This window comes from Strix aluco, chromosome 5 (genome assembly GCF_031877795.1).
Source record: "Strix aluco isolate bStrAlu1 chromosome 5, bStrAlu1.hap1, whole genome shotgun sequence".
NCBI lineage: Eukaryota > Metazoa > Chordata > Aves > Strigiformes > Strigidae > Strix > Strix aluco.
In genome coordinates this window covers 19,173,363-19,193,768 of record NC_133935.1, presented here as the reverse complement: position 1 = coordinate 19,193,768, position 20,406 = coordinate 19,173,363, and the positions used below count along the sequence as shown (strand labels likewise).

Genomic DNA, 20,406 nt, shown 5'->3' with positions numbered 1-20,406 from the left:
GGGGGAGTTGGGGGGTTATTAGGGTCCAGGGCAGGGTCTAGAGGGCTCCTGGGGGGGGGGGGTATGGGGGAGATATTGGGGTCCGGGGGGCATGGTAATGGGGTGCAAGAAGGGTCTGGAGGGGGCTAATGAAGTCCGGGGGGGCGGGGGGGGGGGGGGGGGGGATCTTGGGGCAGATATTGGTGTCCGGGGGGGGCCTAATGGGGATTAGGGGAGTGCTGGGGGTGGGCTGGTAGGGTCCCAGGGAGCTATTTGGGGTTTTGGGGGGGGGGAAATGGAGAACCTGGGGGCCAATAGCTCGGGGGGGTCACTAATGAGGTTTGGGGCGAGTTGGGGGGGGCTAAGGGTGTTTTGAAGGGACCTAAGGGTGGTAAATGGGGTTTGGGTGGGTTGCAGGGGGGATTTGGGGTCCCTGGGGGTCCCAGGGGTACCTGTCGTCCCCCAGCAGGAGCTGCTGCCCCCACAATGAAAACTGCTTACAAAGTAAGCGGTACTAGATAGTTAGAGAATTAAGAAGCAAGCGGCCAATTGCCTTTTAGGTAAGGGTTATAAGACTGAAGCCAACATACAATTTTACAAATTGTAGTTTAAAGACAGATTTGCCTTTTTTGTAGAGATTCTGTTTATTATTTCCAGTCCTTGCCTCTTACAACACCCGTCAGCTCCTTAGCTTAGGCCTTAAGCCAGCACCTTGACACAACACAGCAATAAAACACGCGTATCTGTAAATGCTTATGGCTTATCCCTAGTTCCTCAGTCCAAAATGGAAATCATTTCATTTGTTCACTAGTCCCTAGAGAGCCACAGGTACATTCTTTGCCAGCACAGGACTCACTGGCTGTGCAGGGCAGCATCGACACCTGCCAGGTAGGAGCACGCGGCAAGATCTGAACGGAACTGAACTCCCATGCTCATATTGAAGGCACCCACGAACACGCCGTGCTTGCGAATTTAGGGAGTGCCGCAGCAGTCACGTTCTCTGGCACACGTTTTTTGGGAAGGACCTGGTGGCACAGGGCTGCGGAGAGCAGGGGGGCGCTGAACTCCCCAAAGAGGCTGGGGTGCCACACTGGGTTTTTTCCTGCTCGCCGTTGGCAGGCAGTGCGGGGGGCCGGGCGCTGCTGCCTGCCACGGGGCCTGCACACCCCCGTCCCCCAAGCAGAGCATTCAGCGGGGGTCTGTCGGCGGTGTCCGATCCCAGCTTCTGCCTCCCCTCCCGCTTGGAAACCCCCACGTGGTGTCCCCCCGCCGAGAGGCCACCGTGCCCAGCACCTGGAACCAACTGTGACTCTGTGACATCAGCCTCGTTGCCAAGGGCACCGTGGGCAACGTGAGCCCTGCGGCCACTCTGTCAGCTGCTGCGCTGGTGGCAGCAAGCCCTCGCTTCTTGCAGTTGGCACATGCCACTGGCAACGATGCGTCTACTCCTCCTCCTCATCCTGCTGGCCCTGCGCTGGCCTGCGCACGGCGCGTGGGAGAGCTGTGGGTAAGTGGGCCGAGGCTCTGGGAGGGAGCCTGGGCAACCTGATGGGGTTCCCTGGAGGGTGCCTGCTTGTCCCCCGTGGCCACACCACGGCTTCCCCAGCCTCACGCGCGAGCCTCGGTTCCTTGCAGCACCCGGGCTGCTGGCACAACTTGCCTGCGGGGCTAAAGCAGAAACGGGGGCGGACGCCCGCCCGCCCCACGGGGTCCCCTGGCCTCGCTGTCCATTCAGCGCCTCGTGGGGAGGGCAGACGGCTGACCTTCAGCCGCAACAGCAGCGAGCCATCGAGCAGGACGGTGATGAGTTTCTGGTTACAGGACCTGCGGGCTCCGGCCCATGGATGCTTACTACGGCGCTTACTACGGCACGTCACGCGTTGTGGGTGGCACAGGTGCCCAGCCAGGGGCCTGGCCCTGGATCGTCAGCATCCAGGATCCCTGGGAAGCAGGCACGGGGCATGTGTGCGGAGGGTCCCTCGTCAGCCCACAGTGGGTCCTCACAGCAGCCCACTGCTTCCTCGAGGCCAGGTAAGGAGGGTCAGGCACGGGGATATCCCCCCAGCACTCGCAGGTGCCCCATCCGCAGCACCACGTGCTACTCCCGTCCCCTTTCTTTGTGGTACGCCAAGTGCCTGGGCACTGCAGAGCCTGGCTGAGAGACTGCTTGGGAGAGGGCTGGGCTCTTGCCACGGCTTCCTAGCAGCCTCCAGCTCGACACGCCTTGAGCCCAAGGCGTGCTAGGGCAGTCGCACCCTCCGTAGCACTGCTTTCCTCTCCCCCGTGTGAAGCAAAGGGCAGGGAACTGCTGGACTGCTGCAGCACGTGGCTCGGCTCCCTCTGAGCCCTCTCCCCATCTGCCTTCCAGGCACATCGCCATGTGGCGCGTGGTGGTTGGGGCCAACCACTTGACTCAGCCGGGCCCGGAGACCCAAGTACGCAGTATTAAGCGGCTGCTGGTTCACCCACGCTACAGCAACATCACCAAGAGGAACGACATTGCGCTGCTGCAGTTGGACCAGCCTGTGCAGTGCGGCTACTATGTACAGCTTGCCTGCGTGCCCGACGCCTCGCTGAGAGTGTCAGAGCTGACAAACTGCTACATCAGTGGCTGGGGGGCCACGACGGCGAGATGTGAGTTCACAAAGAGCGCTCGCGTCCCGAGCGTGAGCTCGGCACACGGGGGAGGCGGGCTGGGCTTCCTGACAGCAGAGGCGAGAGCCACAGTCTGGCTGTGGGGACGTATGCCCACGGAGACATGGGCCTGGCCCAGGGCCCAAGGCGAGACAGAAGGGCAACACCAGTACAATGTCTCTCACGATGCAAAGCCAAGCCCCAGCAAAGGGGTTCACCCACACAGGGCAGGAGACCTGGCAACGAGCTGCCGCGTGTTAATTCCTTTCTGTCCTTGCAGCCGCAGGAACAACGGATGTCCTGCAGGAGGCCAAGGTCCACCTCATCGACCCCAACCTCTGCAACAGCAGCCGGTGGTACCGAGGGGCCGTCCACCCCTACAACCTGTGCGCTGGCTATCCGCAGGGCGGCATCGACACCTGCCAGGTAGGAGCCTGCGACAAGGCAGCGCCCAGCGGCACACGCAGCCCCGGCACAGCCGCCCAAACGCACCCCGGCGTGGGCTTTGCCCACCAAGTCGCCCTCCCACCCCTGGGTCCCCACCGCTGCTGGGGCTCCCCTTCCCCAGCTGCATGTCCTTGCCCAGGGCCCCACTTGTCCCAGAGGCCCACGACTCTGCCCAGAAAGCCCATCCAGCGCTCCTGGCAGCTGCGAGCTCCAGCTCCCAGTCCTGGAACAACCCTCTTCCACACAGCCAGCATCGCTGTGCAGAGATGAGCGCCAGTCCTACCCCACGGGCCCACGACCCTCTCCCAGACAAGGTCCTGGAGGCCCCAGCACCCGAACAGAGCCTCTCCGTGCAGCGCATACAGCTCTGGCAGGTGCTGGCAGAGAGAAGGAGCCGGCCCTACTGCTGCCAGCGGCCACCCGACACCACCTTGACCCTCATTCCTCTGCTGCAGGGTGACAGCGGTGGTCCTCTCGTCTGCAAAGACAAGACTGCTGACTACTTCTGGCTTGTTGGGGTGACCAGCTGGGGGAGAGGCTGTGCCAGAGCCAAACGGCCCGGAATCTACACCTCCACTCAGCACTTCTACGACTGGATCCTGGTACAGATGGGACTCTACTCAACAGCAAGGGCTGCTCCAACATCACGGCCATGGAGTCCTTTTATCACCACCTCAACCCCCTTGCAGAGGCCCAGCCCAACACCAGCACAGTCGGGCTGGTTTAGCTCCTGCCCCTTTCCACTCCAGAAGCTGCTGCAATTCTTTAGCCGGCTGCAGGAGCTCCTGCAGATCCTAAAGGGGAAGAAGGCTTGAGCAGCAGGAGGAATGGGATCCAGCGCAGGCTGCAGTGTACCACGGCCATCTCCTGCTGGGGCACTCACTGCCTGCGCACCCAAAGGCAGCCTCAGTGTCAAAGGCCTGCTCCGTCCTGCCCACGCTCCTCTGAGCGCACACAAACGCTCAAGACGACTTACTTCTTCAAATAAACGTTCCAATTTTCACAGCTAACCACGCTGCAGTCCAATTCAGTCTCCTGTGCAAGGCAAGGACTTCCATGCCTGCCACCTGCAAAACGAGGCCGCAGGCAGCCACGTCGGCCACAAAGGCAAAGAGTCACTCCAAAGGGCTGAACCCGAGCCTGGTCCGAGAGGAGGGTGCTCAGAGCCACCACGGCACGGAGAAGACCGACACATCGGGGCCAGAAAGAGGATAGGAAAAATCCATGCCACACGCAGACAGCTCTGGGGCACGTGCGCACGCACACACTCCCGGGAGACGCACGTCTGGAACACAGAGCGCAACGCGCAGTGTTCACACACACACACCCCCCGAGCGTGCGCGCGCACACGCAACACGCGCACAGGCAGCGCGTGCACACGCTGCAGCACACACGCACGCGGAATGCACACACCCACACGCCCCGCACGCACGCACCCCGCGTGCACCCACCCCTGCGCCCACCTGCAAGCTCACAGCGTGCACCCAGCGATGCGTGCGCTCGTAGAACGCACCTCCCACGGGGGCACACGCAAACTCCTTCACAGGACATGCTGCAGACAACAGTTGAGCCTTTGCACCACCAAAATGAGGCTTTGGAAGCCAGAGCTAACACTTAGGAAAGGAAAAGGGAGGCTTCCGACGCTGTCAGTGCAGCTTTGGACCCTAAATGGCTGCGCTCTGCCCAAGAAGTGAGGGTTTAGACACTAAAAATGAAAGTCTGGGCTCTACAAAAAGGCTCTGGGTAATAAAAGACAACTTGGGACCCTAGAAATAAGGGTCTGCCTTCTAAAATTGAGGCTTTGGACCTTCAAAGTCAGACTTTGGGCTTTCCAAATGATGCTCTGGACCCCTGAAACCAGTCTATGGCCTTTAAAAGCTGGGGTTTGGAACATATAAATGAGGGTTTGTACCCAAAAAATGAGGCTTTGGGTTCCATGAGAGGGGTTTGGAGCATAAAAAGGAGGGTTTTGGACACTCAAGATGGCAGCTTGGACCCTCAGAATGGCTGGCCGCATCCTAAAAATGCTGCTTTGGAGCCTGACAATGAGATAGTGGAGAGTCAAAATGCCGCTTTGGACTCTAGAAAGGAGACTTTGCAAACTACAGTTGAGCCTTTGGACTGTAAAAATGAGGCTTTGGAAGCCGAAACTAAGACTTAGGAAAGGAAAATTGAGGCTTTGGACACTATCAGTGGGGCTTTGGACCCTAAACTGATGCTTTCTGCCCTACAAGTGAGGGTTTAGATGCAGAAAGTGAACCTGTGGGCCTGAACAATGGCAGGGACTCCCTCGGGACCCTCATGTTTACCTTGACTGGCAGGGGCACAGGCACTGGCTGGGCAGGGCACCGCCAGGCTCACACGTGTAGGAGGGGTGGGGTTTGGGGTGAATTTGGGGGATTTAGGGGGCAGTACTGGTGAGGAATGCAACACTGTGGTCGGTGACCGTGGTGTGGATGGGCTGGCGGAGGCCGATGGGGCGCAGGGCCAAGTGGGCCACGTCCAGCCGCAGGTCGTACACCTGCCCCCTCTCTGCGTTCAAAGATGAGGGGGGGGGGGGGGCGGGAGGGGCTGAAATTGGGGTGTCCCTCCCCTGTGATAAGAAACTAACCGCTGGTCGTTACAGTAAACGTGTATTCGTATGGTCAAAGTGTACAAATACAATACGTGCACCGTGATCTGTTGTGGGAGACAGGCAACTCGACGTCGGCCTGTTAGCTCTGCTCAGCCCCTGAGAAGCAGCAAGGCTTGGATGAGAAACAGGCCTTGGGAGAAAGATAAGGAACTGCCGAGTTGTGCCAAGGTGGCAGGGAAAAACAACGGACAGCTGCAACACTGAACTGGGAAAAGTTACCGCCGCGTGAACAGCGCGTGAACGAGAAGATGATTGGTCTGCGCAGCGCGTGTTAGAGTGGTCTTATGCTGCTAGGAGAAAAGGTTGATAGCTGCCTAATTGCTGATTTGCTAATTATGAAGTAAGAGCTTTGACCAGAGCATAAGTATGTCCTATTGTAATAATAAAGGGTCTTTCCTTCTGCACTTCATGGAGAGTCCGTGCCTCAATTGCCACAAATGGTGCCCCGTGTGAGGAGGGCGATTAGTGTGACCTGCTTGGATCGCTCCGGTGGCAAACTCCTCAGAACTTCAGAGCTGCTGTGAGGAGCCTTTTGTAGAATTATTTCACGTGTACTGTGGTTTTTGAAGTTTGACTAAACCTTAACTGCTAAAGCTTTGAAACAAGTCTTGCAGGTGCAGCTGCGAAACAAAGAAGGGGTGTTATTGGGGTCGTGGGGGAGTTGGGGGGTTATTAGGGTCCAGGGCAGGGTCTAGAGGGCTCCTGGGGGGGGGGGGTATGGGGGAGATATTGGGGTCCGGGGGGCATGGTAATGGGGTGCAAGAAGGGTCTGGAGGGGGCTAATGAAGTCCGGGGGGGCGGGGGGGGGGGGGGGGGGGGATCTTGGGGCAGATATTGGTGTCCGGGGGGGGCCTAATGGGGATTAGGGGAGTGCTGGGGGTGGGCTGGTAGGGTCCCAGGGAGCTATTTGGGGTTTTGGGGGGGGGGAAATGGAGAACCTGGGGGCCAATAGCTCGGGGGGGTCACTAATGAGGTTTGGGGCGAGTTGGGGGGGGCTAAGGGTGTTTTGAAGGGACCTAAGGGTGGTAAATGGGGTTTGGGTGGGTTGCAGGGGGGATTTGGGGTCCCTGGGGGTCCCAGGGGTACCTGTCGTCCCCCAGCAGGAGCTGCTGCCCCCACAATGAAAACTGCTTACAAAGTAAGCGGTACTAGATAGTTAGAGAATTAAGAAGCAAGCGGCCAATTGCCTTTTAGGTAAGGGTTATAAGACTGAAGCCAACATACAATTTTACAAATTGTAGTTTAAAGACAGATTTGCCTTTTTTGTAGAGATTCTGTTTATTATTTCCAGTCCTTGCCTCTTACAACACCCGTCAGCTCCTTAGCTTAGGCCTTAAGCCAGCACCTTGACACAACACAGCAATAAAACACGCGTATCTGTAAATGCTTATGGCTTATCCCTAGTTCCTCAGTCCAAAATGGAAATCATTTCATTTGTTCACTAGTCCCTAGAGAGCCACAGGTACATTCTTTGCCAGCACAGGACTCACTGGCTGTGCAGGGCAGCATCGACACCTGCCAGGTAGGAGCACGCGGCAAGATCTGAACGGAACTGAACTCCCATGCTCATATTGAAGGCACCCACGAACACGCCGTGCTTGCGAATTTAGGGAGTGCCGCAGCAGTCACGTTCTCTGGCACACGTTTTTTGGGAAGGACCTGGTGGCACAGGGCTGCGGAGAGCAGGGGGGCGCTGAACTCCCCAAAGAGGCTGGGGTGCCACACTGGGTTTTTTCCTGCTCGCCGTTGGCAGGCAGTGCGGGGGGCCGGGCGCTGCTGCCTGCCACGGGGCCTGCACACCCCCGTCCCCCAAGCAGAGCATTCAGCGGGGGTCTGTCGGCGGTGTCCGATCCCAGCTTCTGCCTCCCCTCCCGCTTGGAAACCCCCACGTGGTGTCCCCCCGCCGAGAGGCCACCGTGCCCAGCACCTGGAACCAACTGTGACTCTGTGACATCAGCCTCGTTGCCAAGGGCACCGTGGGCAACGTGAGCCCTGCGGCCACTCTGTCAGCTGCTGCGCTGGTGGCAGCAAGCCCTCGCTTCTTGCAGTTGGCACATGCCACTGGCAACGATGCGTCTACTCCTCCTCCTCATCCTGCTGGCCCTGCGCTGGCCTGCGCACGGCGCGTGGGAGAGCTGTGGGTAAGTGGGCCGAGGCTCTGGGAGGGAGCCTGGGCAACCTGATGGGGTTCCCTGGAGGGTGCCTGCTTGTCCCCCGTGGCCACACCACGGCTTCCCCAGCCTCACGCGCGAGCCTCGGTTCCTTGCAGCACCCGGGCTGCTGGCACAACTTGCCTGCGGGGCTAAAGCAGAAACGGGGGCGGACGCCCGCCCGCCCCACGGGGTCCCCTGGCCTCGCTGTCCATTCAGCGCCTCGTGGGGAGGGCAGACGGCTGACCTTCAGCCGCAACAGCAGCGAGCCATCGAGCAGGACGGTGATGAGTTTCTGGTTACAGGACCTGCGGGCTCCGGCCCATGGATGCTTACTACGGCGCTTACTACGGCACGTCACGCGTTGTGGGTGGCACAGGTGCCCAGCCAGGGGCCTGGCCCTGGATCGTCAGCATCCAGGATCCCTGGGAAGCAGGCACGGGGCATGTGTGCGGAGGGTCCCTCGTCAGCCCACAGTGGGTCCTCACAGCAGCCCACTGCTTCCTCGAGGCCAGGTAAGGAGGGTCAGGCACGGGGATATCCCCCCAGCACTCGCAGGTGCCCCATCCGCAGCACCACGTGCTACTCCCGTCCCCTTTCTTTGTGGTACGCCAAGTGCCTGGGCACTGCAGAGCCTGGCTGAGAGACTGCTTGGGAGAGGGCTGGGCTCTTGCCACGGCTTCCTAGCAGCCTCCAGCTCGACACGCCTTGAGCCCAAGGCGTGCTAGGGCAGTCGCACCCTCCGTAGCACTGCTTTCCTCTCCCCCGTGTGAAGCAAAGGGCAGGGAACTGCTGGACTGCTGCAGCACGTGGCTCGGCTCCCTCTGAGCCCTCTCCCCATCTGCCTTCCAGGCACATCGCCATGTGGCGCGTGGTGGTTGGGGCCAACCACTTGACTCAGCCGGGCCCGGAGACCCAAGTACGCAGTATTAAGCGGCTGCTGGTTCACCCACGCTACAGCAACATCACCAAGAGGAACGACATTGCGCTGCTGCAGTTGGACCAGCCTGTGCAGTGCGGCTACTATGTACAGCTTGCCTGCGTGCCCGACGCCTCGCTGAGAGTGTCAGAGCTGACAAACTGCTACATCAGTGGCTGGGGGGCCACGACGGCGAGATGTGAGTTCACAAAGAGCGCTCGCGTCCCGAGCGTGAGCTCGGCACACGGGGGAGGCGGGCTGGGCTTCCTGACAGCAGAGGCGAGAGCCACAGTCTGGCTGTGGGGACGTATGCCCACGGAGACATGGGCCTGGCCCAGGGCCCAAGGCGAGACAGAAGGGCAACACCAGTACAATGTCTCTCACGATGCAAAGCCAAGCCCCAGCAAAGGGGTTCACCCACACAGGGCAGGAGACCTGGCAACGAGCTGCCACGTGTTAATTCCTTTCTGTCCTTGCAGCCGCAGGAACAACGGATGTCCTGCAGGAGGCCAAGGTCCACCTCATCGACCCCAACCTCTGCAACAGCAGCCGGTGGTACCGAGGGGCCGTCCACCCCTACAACCTGTGCGCTGGCTATCCGCAGGGCGGCATCGACACCTGCCAGGTAGGAGCCTGCGACAAGGCAGCGCCCAGCGGCACACGCAGCCCCGGCACAGCCGCCCAAACGCACCCCGGCGTGGGCTTTGCCCACCAAGTCGCCCTCCCACCCCTGGGTCCCCACCGCTGCTGGGGCTCCCCTTCCCCAGCTGCATGTCCTTGCCCAGGGCCCCACTTGTCCCAGAGGCCCACGACTCTGCCCAGAAAGCCCATCCAGCGCTCCTGGCAGCTGCGAGCTCCAGCTCCCAGTCCTGGAACAACCCTCTTCCACACAGCCAGCATCGCTGTGCAGAGATGAGCGCCAGTCCTACCCCACGGGCCCACGACCCTCTCCCAGACAAGGTCCTGGAGGCCCCAGCACCCGAACAGAGCCTCTCCGTGCAGCGCATACAGCTCTGGCAGGTGCTGGCAGAGAGAAGGAGCCGGCCCTACTGCTGCCAGCGGCCACCCGACACCACCTTGACCCTCATTCCTCTGCTGCAGGGTGACAGCGGTGGTCCTCTCGTCTGCAAAGACAAGACTGCTGACTACTTCTGGCTTGTTGGGGTGACCAGCTGGGGGAGAGGCTGTGCCAGAGCCAAACGGCCCGGAATCTACACCTCCACTCAGCACTTCTACGACTGGATCCTGGTACAGATGGGACTCTACTCAACAGCAAGGGCTGCTCCAACATCACGGCCATGGAGTCCTTTTATCACCACCTCAACCCCCTTGCAGAGGCCCAGCCCAACACCAGCACAGTCGGGCTGGTTTAGCTCCTGCCCCTTTCCACTCCAGAAGCTGCTGCAATTCTTTAGCCGGCTGCAGGAGCTCCTGCAGATCCTAAAGGGGAAGAAGGCTTGAGCAGCAGGAGGAATGGGATCCAGCGCAGGCTGCAGTGTACCACGGCCATCTCCTGCTGGGGCACTCACTGCCTGCGCACCCAAAGGCAGCCTCAGTGTCAAAGGCCTGCTCCGTCCTGCCCACGCTCCTCTGAGCGCACACAAACGCTCAAGACGACTTACTTCTTCAAATAAACGTTCCAATTTTCACAGCTAACCACGCTGCAGTCCAATTCAGTCTCCTGTGCAAGGCAAGGACTTCCATGCCTGCCACCTGCAAAACGAGGCCGCAGGCAGCCACGTCGGCCACAAAGGCAAAGAGTCACTCCAAAGGGCTGAACCCGAGCCTGGTCCGAGAGGAGGGTGCTCAGAGCCACCACGGCACGGAGAAGACCGACACATCGGGGCCAGAAAGAGGATAGGAAAAATCCATGCCACACGCAGACAGCTCTGGGGCACGTGCGCACGCACACACTCCCGGGAGACGCACGTCTGGAACACAGAGCGCAACGCGCAGTGTTCACACACACACACCCCCCGAGCGTGCGCGCGCACACGCAACACGCGCACAGGCAGCGCGTGCACACGCTGCAGCACACACGCACGCGGAATGCACACACCCACACGCCCCGCACGCACGCACCCCGCGTGCACCCACCCCTGCGCCCACCTGCAAGCTCACAGCGTGCACCCAGCGATGCGTGCGCTCGTAGAACGCACCTCCCACGGGGGCACACGCAAACTCCTTCACAGGACATGCTGCAGACAACAGTTGAGCCTTTGCACCACCAAAATGAGGCTTTGGAAGCCAGAGCTAACACTTAGGAAAGGAAAAGGGAGGCTTCCGACGCTGTCAGTGCAGCTTTGGACCCTAAATGGCTGCGCTCTGCCCAAGAAGTGAGGGTTTAGACACTAAAAATGAAAGTCTGGGCTCTACAAAAAGGCTCTGGGTAATAAAAGACAACTTGGGACCCTAGAAATAAGGGTCTGCCTTCTAAAATTGAGGCTTTGGACCTTCAAAGTCAGACTTTGGGCTTTCCAAATGATGCTCTGGACCCCTGAAACCAGTCTGTGGCCTTTAAAAGCTGGGGTTTGGAACATATAAATGAGGGTTTGTACCCAAAAAATGAGGCTTTGGGTTCCATGAGAGGGGTTTGGAGCATAAAAAGGAGGGTTTTGGACACTCAAGATGGCAGCTTGGACCCTCAGAATGGCTGGCCGCATCCTAAAAATGCTGCTTTGGAGCCTGACAATGAGATAGTGGAGAGTCAAAATGCCGCTTTGGACTCTAGAAAGGAGACTTTGCAAACTACAGTTGAGCCTTTGGACTGTAAAAATGAGGCTTTGGAAGCCGAAACTAAGACTTAGGAAAGGAAAATTGAGGCTTTGGACACTATCAGTGGGGCTTTGGACCCTAAACTGATGCTTTCTGCCCTACAAGTGAGGGTTTAGATGCTGAAAGTGAACCTGTGGGCCTGAACAATGGCAGGGACTCCCTCGGGACCCTCATGTTTACCTTGACTGGCAGGGGCACAGGCACTGGCTGGGCAGGGCACCGCCAGGCTCACACGTGTAGGAGGGGTGGGGTTTTGGGTGAATTTGGGGGATTTAGGGGGCAGTACTGGTGAGGAATGCAACACTGTGGTCGGTGACCGTGGTGTGGATGGGCTGGCGGAGGCCGATGGGGCGCAGGGCCAAGTGGGCCACGTCCAGCCGCAGGTCGTACACCTGCCCCCTCTCTGCGTTCAAAGATGAGGGGGGGGGGGGGGCGGGAGGGGCTGAAATTGGGGTGTCCCTCCCCTGTGATAAGAAACTAACCGCTGGTCGTTACAGTAAACGTGTATTCGTATGGTCAAAGTGTACAAATACAATACGTGCACCGTGATCTGTTGTGGGAGACAGGCAACTCGACGTCGGCCTGTTAGCTCTGCGCAGCCCCTGAGAAGCAGCAAGGCTTGGATGAGAAACAGGCCTTGGGAGAAAGATAAGGAACTGCCGAGTTGTGCCAAGGTGGCAGGGAAAAACAACGGACAGCTGCAACACTGAACTGGGAAAAGTTACCGCCGCGTGAACAGCGCGTGAACGAGAAGATGATTGGTCTGCGCAGCGCGTGTTAGAGTGGTCTTATGCTGCTAGGAGAAAAGGTTGATAGCTGCCTAATTGCTGATTTGCTAATTATGAAGTAAGAGCTTTGACCAGAGCATAAGTATGTCCTATTGTAATAATAAAGGGTCTTTCCTTCTGCACTTCATGGAGAGTCCGTGCCTCAATTGCCACAAATGGTGCCCCGTGTGAGGAGGGCGATTAGTGTGACCTGCTTGGATCGCTCCGGTGGCAAACTCCTCAGAACTTCAGAGCTGCTGTGAGGAGCCTTTTGTAGAATTATTTCACGTGTACTGTGGTTTTTGAAGTTTGACTAAACCTTAACTGCTAAAGCTTTGAAACAAGTCTTGCAGGTGCAGCTGCGAAACAAAGAAGGGGTGTTATTGGGGTCGTGGGGGAGTTGGGGGGTTATTAGGGTCCAGGGCAGGGTCTAGAGGGCTCCTGGGGGGGGGGGGTATGGGGGAGATATTGGGGTCCGGGGGGCATGGTAATGGGGTGCAAGAAGGGTCTGGAGGGGGCTAATGAAGTCCGGGGGGGCGGGGGGATCTTGGGGCAGATATTGGTGTCCGGGGGGGGCCTAATGGGGATTAGGGGAGTGCTGGGGGTGGGCTGGTAGGGTCCCAGGGAGCTATTTGGGGTTTTGGGGGGGGGAAATGGAGAACCTGGGGGCCAATAGCTCGGGGGGGTCACTAATGAGGTTTGGGGCGAGTTGGGGGGGGCTAAGGGTGTTTTGAAGGGACCTAAGGGTGGTAAATGGGGTTTGGGTGGGTTGCAGGGGGGATTTGGGGTCCCTGGGGGTCCCAGGGGTACCTGTCGTCCCCCAGCAGGAGCTGCTGCCCCCACAATGAAAACTGCTTACAAAGTAAGCGGTACTAGATAGTTAGAGAATTAAGAAGCAAGCGGCCAATTGCCTTTTAGGTAAGGGTTATAAGACTGAAGCCAACATACAATTTTACAAATTGTAGTTTAAAGACAGATTTGCCTTTTTTGTAGAGATTCTGTTTATTATTTCCAGTCCTTGCCTCTTACAACACCCGTCAGCTCCTTAGCTTAGGCCTTAAGCCAGCACCTTGACACAACACAGCAATAAAACACGCGTATCTGTAAATGCTTATGGCTTATCCCTAGTTCCTCAGTACAAAATGGAAATCATTTCATTTGTTCACTAGTCCCTAAAGAGCCACAGGTACATTCTTTGCCAGCACAGGACTCACTGGCTGTGCAGGGCAGCATCGACACCTGCCAGGTAGGAGCACGCGGCAAGATCTGAACGGAACTGAACTCCCATGCTCATATTGAAGGCACCCACGAACACGCCGTGCTTGCGAATTTAGGGAGTGCCGCAGCAGTCACGTTCTCTGGCACACGTTTTTTGGGAAGGACCTGGTGGCACAGGGCTGCGGAGAGCAGGGGGGCGCTGAACTCCCCAAAGAGGCTGGGGTGCCACACTGGGTTTTTTTCCTGCTCGCCGTTGGCAGGCAGTGCGGGGGGCCGGGCGCTGCTGCCTGCCACGGGGCCTGCACACCCCCGTCCCCCAAGCAGAGCATTCAGCGGGGGTCTGTCGGCGGTGTCCGATCCCAGCTTCTGCCTCCCCTCCCGCTTGGAAACCCCCACGTGGTGTCCCCCCGCCGAGAGGCCACCGTGCCCAGCACCTGGAACCAACTGTGACTCTGTGACATCAGCCTCGTTGCCAAGGGCACCGTGGGCAACGTGAGCCCTGCGGCCACTCTGTCAGCTGCTGCGCTGGTGGCAGCAAGCCCTCGCTTCTTGCAGTTGGCACATGCCACTGGCAACGATGCGTCTACTCCTCCTCCTCATCCTGCTGGCCCTGCGCTGGCCTGCGCACGGCGCGTGGGAGAGCTGTGGGTAAGTGGGCCGAGGCTCTGGGAGGGAGCCTGGGCAACCTGATGGGGTTCCCTGGAGGGTGCCTGCTTGTCCCCCGTGGCCACACCACGGCTTCCCCAGCCTCACGCGCGAGCCTCGGTTCCTTGCAGCACCCGGGCTGCTGGCACAACTTGCCTGCGGGGCTAAAGCAGAAACGGGGGCGGACGCCCGCCCGCCCCACGGGGTCCCCTGGCCTCGCTGTCCATTCAGCGCCTCGTGGGGAGGGCAGACGGCTGACCTTCAGCCGCAACAGCAGCGAGCCATCGAGCAGGACGGTGATGAGTTTCTGGTTACAGGACCTGCGGGCTCCGGCCCATGGATGCTTACTACGGCGCTTACTACGGCACGTCACGCGTTGTGGGTGGCACAGGTGCCCAGCCAGGGGCCTGGCCCTGGATCGTCAGCATCCAGGATCCCTGGGAAGCAGGCACGGGGCATGTGTGCGGAGGGTCCCTCGTCAGCCCACAGTGGGTCCTCACAGCAGCCCACTGCTTCCTCGAGGCCAGGTAAGGAGGGTCAGGCACGGGGATATCCCCCCAGCACTCGCAGGTGCCCCATCCGCAGCACCACGTGCTACTCCCGTCCCCTTTCTTTGTGGTACGCCAAGTGCCTGGGCACTGCAGAGCCTGGCTGAGAGACTGCTTGGGAGAGGGCTGGGCTCTTGCCACGGCTTCCTAGCAGCCTCCAGCTCGACACGCCTTGAGCCCAAGGCGTGCTAGGGCAGTCGCACCCTCCGTAGCACTGCTTTCCTCTCCCCCGTGTGAAGCAAAGGGCAGGGAACTGCTGGACTGCTGCAGCACGTGGCTCGGCTCCCTCTGAGCCCTCTCCCCATCTGCCTTCCAGGCACATCGCCATGTGGCGCGTGGTGGTTGGGGCCAACCACTTGACTCAGCCGGGCCCGGAGACCCAAGTACGCAGTATTAAGCGGCTGCTGGTTCACCCACGCTACAGCAACATCACCAAGAGGAACGACATTGCGCTGCTGCAGTTGGACCAGCCTGTGCAGTGCGGCTACTATGTACAGCTTGCCTGCGTGCCCGACGCCTCGCTGAGAGTGTCAGAGCTGACAAACTGCTACATCAGTGGCTGGGGGGCCACGACGGCGAGATGTGAGTTCACAAAGAGCGCTCGCGTCCCGAGCGTGAGCTCGGCACACGGGGGAGGCGGGCTGGGCTTCCTGACAGCAGAGGCGAGAGCCACAGTCTGGCTGTGGGGACGTATGCCCACGGAGACATGGGCCTGGCCCAGGGCCCAAGGCGAGACAGAAGGGCAACACCAGTACAATGTCTCTCACGATGCAAAGCCAAGCCCCAGCAAAGGGGTTCACCCACACAGGGCAGGAGACCTGGCAACGAGCTGCCGCGTGTTAATTCCTTTCTGTCCTTGCAGCCGCAGGAACAACGGATGTCCTGCAGGAGGCCAAGGTCCACCTCATCGACCCCAACCTCTGCAACAGCAGCCGGTGGTACCGAGGGGCCGTCCACCCCTACAACCTGTGCGCTGGCTATCCGCAGGGCGGCATCGACACCTGCCAGGTAGGAGCCTGCGACAAGGCAGCGCCCAGCGGCACACGCAGCCCCGGCACAGCCGCCCAAACGCACCCCGGCGTGGGCTTTGCCCACCAAGTCGCCCTCCCACCCCTGGGTCCCCACCGCTGCTGGGGCTCCCCTTCCCCAGCTGCATGTCCTTGCCCAGGGCCCCACTTGTCCCAGAGGCCCACGACTCTGCCCAGAAAGCCCATCCAGCGCTCCTGGCAGCTGCGAGCTCCAGCTCCCAGTCCTGGAACAACCCTCTTCCACACAGCCAGCATCGCTGTGCAGAGATGAGCGCCAGTCCTACCCCACGGGCCCACGACCCTCTCCCAGACAAGGTCCTGGAGGCCCCAGCACCCGAACAGAGCCTCTCCGTGCAGCGCATACAGCTCTGGCAGGTGCTGGCAGAGAGAAGGAGCCGGCCCTACTGCTGCCAGCGGCCACCCGACACCACCTTGACCCTCATTCCTCTGCTGCAGGGTGACAGCGGTGGTCCTCTCGTCTGCAAAGACAAGACTGCTGACTACTTCTGGCTTGTTGGGGTGACCAGCTGGGGGAGAGGCTGTGCCAGAGCCAAACGGCCCGGAATCTACACCTCCACTCAGCACTTCTACGACTGGATCCTGGTACAGATGGGACTCTACTCAACAGCAAGGGCTGCTCCAACATCACGGCCATGGAGTCCTTTTATCACCACCTCAACCCCCTTGCAGAGGCCCAGCCCAACACCAGCACAGTCGGGCTGGTTTAGCTCCTGCCCCTTTCCACTCCAGAAGCTGCTGCAATTCTTTAGCCGGCTGCAGGAGCTCCTGCAGATCCTAAAGGGGAAGAAGGCTTGAGCAGCAGGAGGAATGGGATCCAGCGCAGGCTGCAGTGTACCACGGCCATCTCCTGCTGGGGCACTCACTGCCTGCGCACCCAAAGGCAGCCTCAGTGTCAAAGGCCTGCTCCGTCCTGCCCACGCTCCTCTGAGCGCACACAAACGCTCAAGACGACTTACTTCTTCAAATAAACGTTCCAATTTTCACAGCTAACCACGCTGCAGTCCAATTCAGTCTCCTGTGCAAGGCAAGGACTTCCATGCCTGCCACCTGCAAAACGAGGCCGCAGGCAGCCACGTCGGCCACAAAGGCAAAGAGTCACTCCAAAGGGCTGAACCCGAGCCTGGTCCGAGAGGAGGGTGCTCAGAGCCACCACGGCACGGAGAAGACCGACACATCGGGGCCAGAAAGAGGATAGGAAAAATCCATGCCACACGCAGACAGCTCTGGGGCACGTGCGCACGCACACACTCCCGGGAGACGCACGTCTGGAACACAGAGCGCAACGCGCAGTGTTCACACACACACACCCCCCGAGCGTGCGCGCGCACACGCAACACGCGCACAGGCAGCGCGTGCACACGCTGCAGCACACACGCACGCGGAATGCACACACCCACACGCCCCGCACGCACGCACCCCGCGTGCACCCACCCCTGCGCCCACCTGCAAGCTCACAGCGTGCACCCAGCGATGCGTGCGCTCGTAGAACGCACCTCCCACGGGGGCACACGCAAACTCCTTCACAGGACATGCTGCAGACAACAGTTGAGCCTTTGCACCACCAAAATGAGGCTTTGGAAGCCAGAGCTAACACTTAGGAAAGGAAAAGGGAGGCTTCCGACGCTGTCAGTGCAGCTTTGGACCCTAAATGGCTGCGCTCTGCCCAAGAAGTGAGGGTTTAGACACTAAAAATGAAAGTCTGGGCTCTACAAAAAGGCTCTGGGTAATAAAAGACAACTTGGGACCCTAGAAATAAGGGTCTGCCTTCTAAAATTGAGGCTTTGGACCTTCAAAGTCAGACTTTGGGCTTTCCAAATGATGCTCTGGACCCCTGAAACCAGTCTATGGCCTTTAAAAGCTGGGGTTTGGAACATATAAATGAGGGTTTGTACCCAAAAAATGAGGCTTTGGGTTCCATGAGAGGGGTTTGGAGCATAAAAAGGAGGGTTTTGGACACTCAAGATGGCAGCTTGGACCCTCAGAATGGCTGGCCGCATCCTAAAAATGCTGCTTTGGAGCCTGACAATGAGATAGTGGAGAGTCAAAATGCCGCTTTGGACTCTAGAAAGGAGACTTTGCAAACTACAGTTGAGCCTTTGGACTGTAAAAATGAGGCTTTGGAAGCCGAAACTAAGACTTAGGAAAGGAAAATTGAGGCTTTGGACACTATCAGTGGGGCTTTGGACCCTAAACTGATGCTTTCTGCCCTACAAGTGAGGGTTTAGATGCTGAAAGTGAACCTGTGGGCCTGAACAATGGCAGGGACTCCCTCGGGACCCTCATGTTTACCTTGACTGGCAGGGGCACAGGCACTGGCTGGGCAGGGCACCGCCAGGCTCACACGTGTAGGAGGGGTGGGGTTTGGGGTGAATTTGGGGGATTTAGGGGGCAGTACTGGTGAGGAATGCAACACTGTGGTCGGTGACCGTGGTGTGGATGGGCTGGCGGAGGCCGATGGGGCGCAGGGCCAAGTGGGCCACGTCCAGCCGCAGGTCGTACACCTGCCCCCTCTCTGCGTTCAAAGATGAGGGGGGGGGGGGGCGGGAGGGGCTGAAATTGGGTGTCCCTCCCTGTGATAAGAAACTAACCGCTGGTCGTTACAGTAAACGTGTATTCGTATGGTCAAAGTGTACAAATACAATACGTGCACCGTGATCTGTTGTGGGAGACAGGCAACTCGACGTCGGCCTGTTAGCTCTGCTCAGCCCCTGAGAAGCAGCAAGGCTTGGATGAGAAACAGGCCTGGGAGAAAGATAAGGAACTGCCGAGTTGTGCCAAGGTGGCAGGGAAAAACAACGGACAGCTGCAACACTGAACTGGGAAAAGTTACCGCCGCGTGAACAGCGCGTGAACGAGAGAAGATGATTGGTCTGCGCAGCGCGTGTTAGAGTGGTCTTATGCTGCTAGGAGAAAAGGTTGATAGCTGCCTAATTGCTGATTTGCTAATTATGAAGTAAGAGCTTTGACCAGAGCATAAGTATGTCCTATTGTAATAATAAAGGGTCTTTCCTTCTGCACTTCATGAGAGTCCGTGCCTCAATTGCCACAAATGGTGCCCCGTGTGAGGAGGGCGATTAGTGTGACCTGCTTGGATCGCTCCGGTGGCAAACTCCTCAGAACTTCAGAGCTGCTGTGAGGAGCCTTTTGTAGAATTATTTCACGTGTACTGTGGTTTTTGAAGTTTGACTAAACCTTAACTGCTAAAGCTTTGAAACAAGTCTTGCAGGTGCAGCTGCGAAACAAAGAAGGGGTGTTATTGGGGTCGTGGGGGAGTTGGGGGGTTATTAGGGTCCAGGGCAGGGTCTAGAGGGCTCCTGGGGGGGGGGGTATGGGGGAGATATTGGGGTCCGGGGGGCATGGTAATGGGGTGCAAGAAGGGTCTGGAGGGGGCTAATGAAGTCCGGGGGGGCGGGGGGGGGGGGGGGGGGGATCTTGGGGCAGATATTGGTGTCCGGGGGGGGCCTAATGGGGATTAGGGGAGTGCTGGGGGTGGGCTGGTAGGGTCCCAGGGAGCTATTGGGGTTTTGGGGGGGGGGAAATGGAGAACCTGGGGGCCAATAGCTCGGGGGGGTCACTAATGAGGTTTGGGGCGAGTTGGGGGGGGCTAAGGGTGTTTTGAAGGGACCTAAGGGTGGTAAATGGGGTTTGGGTGGGTTGCAGGGGGGATTTGGGGTCCCTGGGGGTCCCAGGGGTACCTGTCGTCCCCCAGCAGGAGCTGCTGCCCCCACAATGAAAACTGCTTACAAAGTAAGCGGTACTAGATAGTTAGAGAATTAAGAAGCAAGCGGCCAATTGCCTTTTAGGTAAGGGTTATAAGACTGAAGCCAACATACAATTTTACAAATTGTAGTTTAAAGACAGATTTGCCTTTTTTGTAGAGATTCTGTTTATTATTTCCAGTCCTTGCCTCTTACAACACCCGTCAGCTCCTTAGCTTAGGCCTTAAGCCAGCACCTTGACACAACACAGCAATAAAACACGCGTATCTGTAATGCTTATGGCTTATCCCTAGTTCCTCAGTCCAAAATGAAATCATTTCATTTGTTCACTAGTCCCTAGAGAGCCACAGGTACATTCTTTGCCAGCACAGGACTCACTGGCTGTGCAGGGCAGCATCGACACCTGCCAGGTAGGAGCACGCGGCAAGATCTGAACGGAACTGAACTCCCATGCTCATATTGAAGGCACCCACGAACACGCCGTGCTTGCGAATTTAGGGAGTGCCGCAGCAGTCACGTTCTCTGGCACACGTTTTTTGGGAAGGACCTGGTGGCACAGGGCTGCGGAGAGCAGGGGGGCGCTGAACTCCCCAAAGAGGCTGGGGTGCCACACTGGGTTTTTTCCTGCTCGCCGTTGGCAGGCAGTGCGGGGGCCGGGCGCTGCTGCCTGCCACGGGGCCTGCACACCCCCGTCCCCCAAGCAGAGCATTCAGCGGGGGTCTGTCGGCGGTGTCCGATCCCAGCTTCTGCCTCCCCTCCCGCTTGGAAACCCCCACGTGGTGTCCCCCCGCCGAGAGGCCACCGTGCCCAGCACCTGGAACCAACTGTGACTCTGTGACATCAGCCTCGTTGCCAAGGGCACCGTGGGCAACGTGAGCCCTGCGGCACTCTGTCAGCTGCTGCGCTGGTGGCAGCAAGCCA

General features: G+C 59.0%; 3 protein-coding genes across 3 annotated transcripts; all 3 read left to right on the top strand.

Annotated features, from left to right (window-relative positions):
- The first annotated feature begins 885 nt into the window (after nt 1–885).
- Nucleotides 886–3,984, top strand: LOC141923733 (acrosin-like). The gene is made up of 5 exons (XM_074825358.1): nt 886–1,486; nt 1,801–2,010; nt 2,348–2,613; nt 2,894–3,039; nt 3,516–3,984. Exons 1-5 carry the CDS (start codon nt 1,401–1,403, stop codon nt 3,873–3,875), a joined length of 1,068 nt encoding a protein of 355 aa, XP_074681459.1. The 5' UTR covers nt 886–1,400; the 3' UTR covers nt 3,876–3,984.
- Nucleotides 3,985–7,235: 3,251 nt separating this feature from the next.
- Nucleotides 7,236–10,334, top strand: LOC141923732 (acrosin-like). Its single transcript, XM_074825357.1, has 5 exons — nt 7,236–7,836; nt 8,151–8,360; nt 8,698–8,963; nt 9,244–9,389; nt 9,866–10,334. Exons 1-5 carry the CDS (start codon nt 7,751–7,753, stop codon nt 10,223–10,225), a joined length of 1,068 nt encoding a protein of 355 aa, XP_074681458.1. The 5' UTR covers nt 7,236–7,750; the 3' UTR covers nt 10,226–10,334.
- A 3,570-nt stretch (nt 10,335–13,904) lies between these two features.
- LOC141923731 (acrosin-like) lies at nt 13,905–16,670 on the top strand. The gene is made up of 5 exons (XM_074825356.1): nt 13,905–14,172; nt 14,487–14,696; nt 15,034–15,299; nt 15,580–15,725; nt 16,202–16,670. Exons 1-5 carry the CDS (start codon nt 14,087–14,089, stop codon nt 16,559–16,561), a joined length of 1,068 nt encoding a protein of 355 aa, XP_074681457.1. The 5' UTR covers nt 13,905–14,086; the 3' UTR covers nt 16,562–16,670.
- The last annotated feature ends 3,736 nt before the right edge of the window (nt 16,671–20,406 follow it).